Below are 7,362 nucleotides of genomic sequence, written 5' to 3' on the forward strand. Positions count from 1 at the left end.
ACGTGCGTCAGCTGCAGGAGCGCGTACTCAAGGAAAAGCGCACGTGGGCCTGGCGTTCGACGGCGACGGCGATTCGCGTGATGATGGGGACCATCTGGGCAACAAGGTGGACGGCGATCAGATCCTGTACATCATCGCCCGTGAAGGCCTGCGTCAGGGCCAGCTGCGCGGCGGCGCAGTCGGCACCCTGATGAGCAATATGGGACTGGAGCTGGCGCTGAAACAGCTGGGCATTCCGTTCGCTCGCGCCAAAGTGGGTGACCGTTACGTGCTGGAGAAGCTGCAGGAGCTGGGTTGGCGCATCGGTGCGGAAAACTCCGGCCATGTGATCCTACTGGACAAAACCACCACCGGCGACGGCATCGTGGCCGGGCTGCAGGTGCTGACCGCCATGGTGCGCAACCACATGAGCCTGCATGACCTGTGCAGCGGCATGAAGCTGCTGCCGCAGATCCTGGTCAACGTGCGCTTCGCCGGCGATCACAATCCGCTGGAGTCCGACGCGGTGCGTAAAGTCACCGAGCAGGTGGAAGCCGAACTGGCCGGCCGCGGCCGGGTGCTGCTGCGCAAATCGGGCACCGAACCGCTGATCCGCGTGATGGTGGAAGGCGAGGACGAACAGCAGGTGACCGCGCTGGCGCATCGCATCGCCGACGCGGTGAAATCCGCTGGTTTTAAAACAGACAGTTAGCCGCCGGGCTCGGCAAAGCTGAGCCGGAGAGGCGATTGTTGGCGTTTTTTTTCCGCAAACGCGCCGGCGGCTGCAAATTGCCCTTGCGCGGGTGGCGCTTTGGTTAGTATTCACACCCGCTTCAGTAGGCAGTTTATAAAAACGCCTGCTTGATGAGTGTGAAGCATTGGCATGCGGTGAGGCCGCAAGGATACGGGTACTACTATGTACGAAGCTCTTCTGGTAATTTTCCTGCTGATCTCAATCGGGCTGGTTGCTCTGATTATGCTGCAGCAAGGTAAAGGCGCTGATATGGGAGCCTCTTTCGGAGCAGGTGCATCAGGCACGTTGTTCGGTTCGAGTGGTTCCGGTAACTTTATGACCCGCATGACTGCTGTGCTGGCGACGCTGTTTTGTCATCAGCCTGATTCTGGGCAAACCTCAGCAGCAACCAAAGCAAGAAAGGCAGCGAGTGGGAAACCTGGGTCAGCCAGTGAAAACTGAGCAGACAACCGCGCCGGCAGCACCTGCCAAGCCGAGCAGCGATATCCCGCAGTAAGCCGCAACAAAGTTTGAAAACGGTGGTTGTGAACTCGAAAGAACAACGGCCGTTAGCAGTAAGAATCAGTACCGAGGTGGTGGAATTGGTAGACACGCTACCTTGAGGTGGTAGTGCCCTAACGGGCTTGTGGTTCGAGTCCCATCCTCGGTACCAAATCCAGAGATAACTTGCAATTTTGCGATTATCGGCGTAGTATTGCCACGTTTTCGGACGCGGGGTGGAGCAGTCTGGTAGCTCGTCGGGCTCATAACCCGAAGGTCGTCGGTTCAAATCCGGCCCCCGCAACCACTTCCTTTAAGTGTGTATTTTCAAATACACTTTTCGATTGAAACCCGCTTTCTCGATCAACATTTGAAAATGGACACTTGCTCGAAAGTTGTACGAGGCCGCCTAGCGGCAAACAGGGTCCAGTGCATAAAGCCCCGATTTTTCGGGGTTTTTTGTTATTTGGCAACCGAATCACTGGGCTATTTAGCCCTTTTTTTATGTCTTGGGGTGGGCTTGTCCACATTAGAGCAACAGTTACAGAGATGCTTCGGCACCGGTAGAAGCGTTGGCTTTGAGCTTGTAGGCATCGAATTCATTCGTGCGCGCCAATCGACGCTCCGCATCTATATTGATAGTGATAACGGCATCAATGTTGATGATTGCGCTGATGTCAGCCACCAGGTCAGCGCTGTATTGGACGTCGAAGATCCAATCACGGTCGCTTACAACTTGGAAGTCTCCTCTCTGGCCTTGATCGCCCGATGTTCACCGCTGAGCACTATACGCGTTTCCTCGGTGAAGAAGTCAGCCTGGTCCTGCGCATGGCGGTACAAACCGTCGCAAGTGGCAGGGTATTATCAAGTCTGTCGAAGGCGAGATGATCACGGGTTCTGGGAAAGATGGAAAGATGAAGTGTTCGCGCTGAGCAACATCCAGAAAGCGAACCTGGTACCCACTTTAAGTTTGGAAGAGGCAACTAGGATGAACAAAGAGATTCTGGCTGTTTTGAAGCAGTTTCCATGAAAAATCCCTTTCGCGCGAGAAGATTTTCGAAGCGCTGGAAACTGCATTAGCCACCGCAACCAAGAAAAAATACGAGCAGGAAATCGACGTGCGCGTCAGCATTGACCGCAGAACCGGCGATTTCGATACCTTCCGCCGTTGGGTCGCGTAGATGAAGTGACTCAGCCAACGCGTGAAATCACGCTGGAAGCCGCTCAGTTTGAAGACCCGAGCATCGAGCTCGGCGGCTAGTCGAAGATCAGATCGAGTCCGTGACCTCGACCGTATCACCACCCAAACCGCCAAGCAGGTTATCGTGCAGAAAGTGCGCGAAGCCGAGCGTGCGATGGTGGTCGACGCTTTCCGTGAACACGAAGGTGAGATCGTCACGGCGTGGTGAAGAAGTGAACCGTGACAGCATCGCGCTGGATCTGGGCAACAACGCCGAAGCGGTGATTGGCCGTGAAGACATGCTGCCGCGCGAAAAACTTCCGTCCGGGCGACCGCATTCGCGGCGTACTGTACGCCGTGCGTCCTGAAGCTCGCGGCGCGCAGCTGTTCGTCAGCCGTTCCAGCTCGGAAATGCTGAAAGAACTGTTCCGCATCGAAGTGCCGGAAATCGGCGAAGAAGTGATCGAAATTAAAGCGGCAGCCCGCGATCCTGGCTCCCGCGCAAAATTTGCAGTGAAAAACAACGACAAGCGCATCGACCGGTCGGCGCTGCGTAGGTATGCGCGGTGCGCGCGTTCAGGCCGTGTCGAGCGAGCTCGCGGCGAACGCATCGACATCATCCTGGGGATGATAACCCAGCGCAATTCGTCATCAACGCCATGGCGCCGGCCGACGTCGCGTCGATCGTGGTAGACGAAGATAACTGCACCATGGATATCGCCGTTGAAGCCAGCAACCTGGCGCAGGCGATCGGCCGTAACGGCCAAAACGTGCGTTTGGCTTCCAGCTGCTGAAACAACACCGCGGCGACGATCGTTGGGAACTGAACGTGATGACGGCGGACGACCTGCAGGCCAAGCACCAGGCCGAGGCTCATGCCGCTATTGATACCTTCACCAAGTATCTTGATATCGACGAAGATTTCGCCACCGTACTGGTTGAAGAAGGCTTCTCCACGCTGGAAGAGCTGGCCTACGTGCCGATCAAAGAGCTGTGGGAATCGACGGTCTGGATGAAGATACGGTTGAAGCATTGCGCGAACGCGCCAAAGCTGCATTGACCACGCTGGCCTGGCACAAGAAGAAAGCCTGGGCGACAACAAACCGGCGACGATTTGCTCAACCTGCCGGTCTTGAGCGCAAGCATGGCCTTTAAACTGGCCGCGCGTGGGGTTTGTACGCTGGAAGATCTTGCCGAGCAGGTGTTGACGATCTTGCTGATATTGAAGGGCTTAGCGACGAGCAAGCCGGTGAGCTGAGCATGGCTGCACGCAATATCTGTTGGTTTGGCGACAACGCGTAATAACTGTAGCAGGAAGGAAGCATGACGACAGATGTAACCGTAAAATCGCTGGCAGCAGAGTTCGACTCCGGTTGATCGCCTGGTACAGCAGTTTGCTGATGCAGGATCAACAAGTCCGAGTCGGACTCTGTTACCCAGCAAGAAAAAGAAACATTGCTGGCGCACCTGAACCGTGAACACGGCAGCGCGCCGGGTAAACTCACTTTGCAGCGCAAAACGCGCAGCACCTTGAATATCCCGAGCACCGGCGGTAAAAGTAAATCGGTGCAAATTGAGGTCCGCAAGAACGCACTTATGTAAATCGCGATACGCAGGAAGCCCAGTTGGCTGAAGCGGCAGAGCAGGCACAGCGTGAAGCGGAAGAGCAGGCACGGCGCGAAGCGGAAGAGCTCGCAAAACGCGAAGCGGAAGCGAAGCGCGCTGCCGATAGAGCAAGCCAACGTGAGGCCGCGGAGATTGCTAAGCGTAATTCAGCGGAAAAAGAAAAAGTGACCATCAACATACCGACGAATGACCAAGCCAGCTCAGGCGGAAAAAGCACGCCGTGAAGCCGAGCCGCTGAACTGAAACGCAAAGCTGAAGAGGAAGTGCGCCGCAAGGTTGAAGAGGAAGCCAAGCGCGTGGCGGAAAAAGCCCGTCGCATGGCCGAAGAGAACGGCGAGAAGTGGGCCCAGGCAGACGCGGCAAGCGCCGCGGTTGAAAGCGCCGACTATCACGTGACCACCTCTCAGCACGCGCCGTGCCCGAGCAGACGAGACGACGACGCCAAAGTTGAAGGCGATCGTCGCAGCCGCACCCGCGGCGGCAAAGCCACAAGCAGAAGAAAGGCAACAAGCTGTCCGAGTCCAAAGCGGACCGCGAAGAAGCGCGTGCCCGTTACCCGTGGCGGTAAAGGCAAACGCAAGCCTAGCGCTCTGCAGCAGGGCTCAACAAGCCGGCGCAGGTGGTTAACCGTGACGTGGTGATCGGCGAAACCATCACCGTGGCCGAGCTGGCCAACAAGATGGCGGTAAAAAGTTCTCAGGTCATCAAAGTGATGATGAAGCTGGGCGCCATGGCCACCATCAACCAGTATCGACCAGGAACCGCACAGCTGGTTGCCGAAGAGATGGGCCACAAGTTATCCTGCGTCGTGAAAACGAGCGGAAGAAGCGCTGATGATGCGACCGTGATACGGCGCTGCGGCCGAGCCGCGCGCGCCGGTCGTGACCATCATGGGCCACGTTGACCACGGTAAACCTCACTGCTGGACTACATCCGCTCCACCAAAGTGGCGGCGGGGCGAAGCCGGCGGCATCACCCAGCACATCGGTGCCTACCACGTAGAAACCGAGAACGGCATGATCACCTTCCTGGATACCCCGGGCCACGCCGCGTTTCCTCGATGCGTGCTCGCGGTGCTCAGGCGACTGACATCGTGGTTCTGTAGTGGCGGCCGACGACGGCGTGATGCCACAGACAATCGAAGCTATCCAGCACGCGAAAGCGGCGCAGGTGCCGTTGGTGGTTGCGGTGAACAAAATCGACAAGCCGGAAGCCGATCCGGAAGCGTTAAGCAGGAACTGTCTCAGTACGGCGTTATGCCGGAAGAGTGGGGCGGCGAAGCGCAGTTCGTCCACGTGTCCGCGAAAGCCGGTACCGTATTGACGAGCTGCTGCAGGCTATCCTGCTGCAGGCCGAAGTGCTGGAGCTGAAAGCGGGTTCGCAGCGGCATGGCGAGCGGCGTGGTGATCGAGTCCTTCCTGGATAAAGGCCGGCCCTGTGGCTACCGTGCTGGTTCAGGAAGGTACGCTGAACAAGGCGACATCGTCCTGTGCGGCTTCGAATACGGCCGTGTGCGTGCGATGCGTGACGAGCTGGGCCGTGAAGTGACCTCTGCCGGTCCGTCTATCCCTGTGGAAATCCTGGGTCTGTCCAGCGTGCCTGCAGAGGGGTGACGAAGCGACCGTGGTGCGTGACGAGAAGAAAGCGCGTGAAGTGGCGCTGTACCGCCAGGGCAAGTTCCGCGAAGTCAAACTGGCGCGTCAGCGAAGTCCAAGTGGAAAACATGTTCGCAACATGACGACGGCGAAGTGTCCGAGCTGAACATCGTACTGAAGTCCGACGTACAGGGTTCTTGCGAAGCGACAGCGACTCGCTGCTGAAACTCTCCACCGACGAAGTGAAGGTGAAGATTGTCGGCTCCGGCGTAGGTGGGATCACCGAAACCGACGCGACGCTGGCTGCGGCTTCCAACGCCATCATACTGGGCTTCAACGTGCGTGCCGACGCTTCTGCGCGCCGCGTAACGAAGCGGAAAGCCTGGATCTGCGTACTATCCGTGATCTATAACCTGATCGACGAAGTGAAGCAGGCGATGAGCGGTATGCTGGCGCCGGAATACAAGCAGCAGATCATCGGCCTGGCCGAAGTGCGCGACGTGTTCAAATCGCCTAAGTTCGGCGCTATCGCCGGCTGTATGTTACGAAGGGACCATCAAGCGTCAACACCAATCCGCGTACTGCGCGACAACGTGGTTATCTATGAAGGCGAGCTGGAATCCCTGCGCCGCTTCAAAGATGACGTTACGAAGTCCGTAACGGCATGGAATGTGGTATCGGCGTTAAGAACTATAACGACGTGCGCGTCGGCGACATGAATCGAAGTGTTCGAAATCATTGAGATCCAAGCACCATCGCTTAACGATTGCACATCTGCTTATATCTGTTTACGGGGGGCCTTTGTGCCCCCCGATTGTCTGGAGAATCCAAAATGGCAAAAGAATTCAGCCGCGGTCAACGCGTGGCGCAAGAGATGCAGAAGAGATTGCGATCATTCTGCAGCGTGAAGTGAAAGATCCGCGCGTCGGCATGGCGACCGTTTCCGGCGTGGAAGTGTCCCGCGACCTGGCGTATGCCAAGGTTTACGTCACCTTCCTGAACGTGCTGACCGAACCACGATCCGGATCTGGTCACCAACGGCATTAAAGCGTTGCAGGGACGCTTCCGCTACATCCGCACCCTGCTGGGCAAAGCGATGCGCCTGCGCGTGGTGCGGAGTTGACCTTCGCCTACGACAACTCCTTGGTGGAAGGCATGCGCATGTCCAACCTGGTGACCAACGTGGTGAAGAACGACGCCGAGCGACGTTCCGCCTCAGGCGATGACAAGGAGGATTAATGAGTCGCCTCGTTCGCCGCGGCCGTGATATCCACGGCGTGCTGTTGCTGGACAAGCCGCAAGGCTTGTATCCAACGATGCGCTGCAAAAAGTAAAACGCTGTACAACGCCAACCGAGCGGGCCACACCGGCGCGCTCGATCCGTTGGCGACCGGCATGCTGCCTATCTGCCGGGCGAAGCGACCAAGTGTTTCGCAATCCTGCTCGACTCCGACAAGCGTTATCGGGTGATCGCCAAGCTGGGGCAGCGCACCGATACCTCCGACGCCGACGGCCAGATCGTGCAGGAGCGCCCGGTGAACTTCACCCAGGCGCAGCTCGACGCGGCGCTGGACACCTTCCGCGGCGACATCCAGCAGGTGCCGTCGATGTATTCGGCGCTGAAATATCAGGGCAAGAAACTCTACGAGTATGCGCGCCAGGGGATTGAAGTGCCGCGCGAAGCGCGCAATCACGGTGTACGAACTGCAGTTTATCCGCTGGGAAGGGGATGAGCTGGAGCTGGAGAT

At 57.7% G+C, this 7,362-nt stretch overlaps 3 protein-coding genes and 1 non-coding gene across 4 annotated transcripts in view; all 4 read left to right on the forward strand.

The window, feature by feature from the left end:
- Window positions 1–691, forward strand: part of LOC120352056 (phosphoglucosamine mutase-like) — a 9,894-nt gene extending 9,203 nt beyond the window's left edge. Inside the window, exon 2 of the mRNA XM_039431507.1 lies at window positions 12–691. Within this exon, the coding sequence (XP_039287441.1) occupies window positions 12–691 (680 nt within the window). The remainder of the gene's footprint in view (window positions 1–11) is intronic.
- A 752-nt stretch (window positions 692–1,443) lies between these two features.
- Window positions 1,444–1,517, forward strand: Trnam-cau. Its single transcript has one exon. It is a non-coding gene; the product is annotated as a tRNA-Met (tRNA).
- Window positions 1,518–2,201: 684 nt separating this feature from the next.
- Window positions 2,202–4,243, forward strand: LOC120352057 (transcription termination/antitermination protein NusA-like). Its single transcript, XM_039431508.1, is given in 16 exon segments — window positions 2,202–2,227; window positions 2,229–2,389; window positions 2,392–2,466; window positions 2,469–2,495; window positions 2,498–2,563; window positions 2,625–2,707; window positions 2,709–2,941; window positions 2,943–2,989; window positions 2,992–3,015; window positions 3,018–3,163; window positions 3,253–3,385; window positions 3,388–3,479; window positions 3,481–3,592; window positions 3,595–3,691; window positions 3,800–3,971; window positions 4,010–4,243. Coding segments are annotated over 16 exon segments (1,728 nt in total).
- Window positions 4,244–4,909: 666 nt separating this feature from the next.
- LOC120352058 (translation initiation factor IF-2-like) lies at window positions 4,910–6,853 on the forward strand. Its single transcript, XM_039431509.1, is given in 9 exon segments — window positions 4,910–5,072; window positions 5,075–5,116; window positions 5,119–5,238; window positions 5,241–5,330; window positions 5,333–5,403; window positions 5,405–5,576; window positions 5,614–5,718; window positions 5,807–6,266; window positions 6,664–6,853. Coding segments are annotated over 9 exon segments (1,413 nt in total).
- The last annotated feature ends 509 nt before the right edge of the window (window positions 6,854–7,362 follow it).

Source organism: Nilaparvata lugens, chromosome 6 (assembly GCF_014356525.2).
Source record: "Nilaparvata lugens isolate BPH chromosome 6, ASM1435652v1, whole genome shotgun sequence".
NCBI lineage: Eukaryota > Metazoa > Arthropoda > Insecta > Hemiptera > Delphacidae > Nilaparvata > Nilaparvata lugens.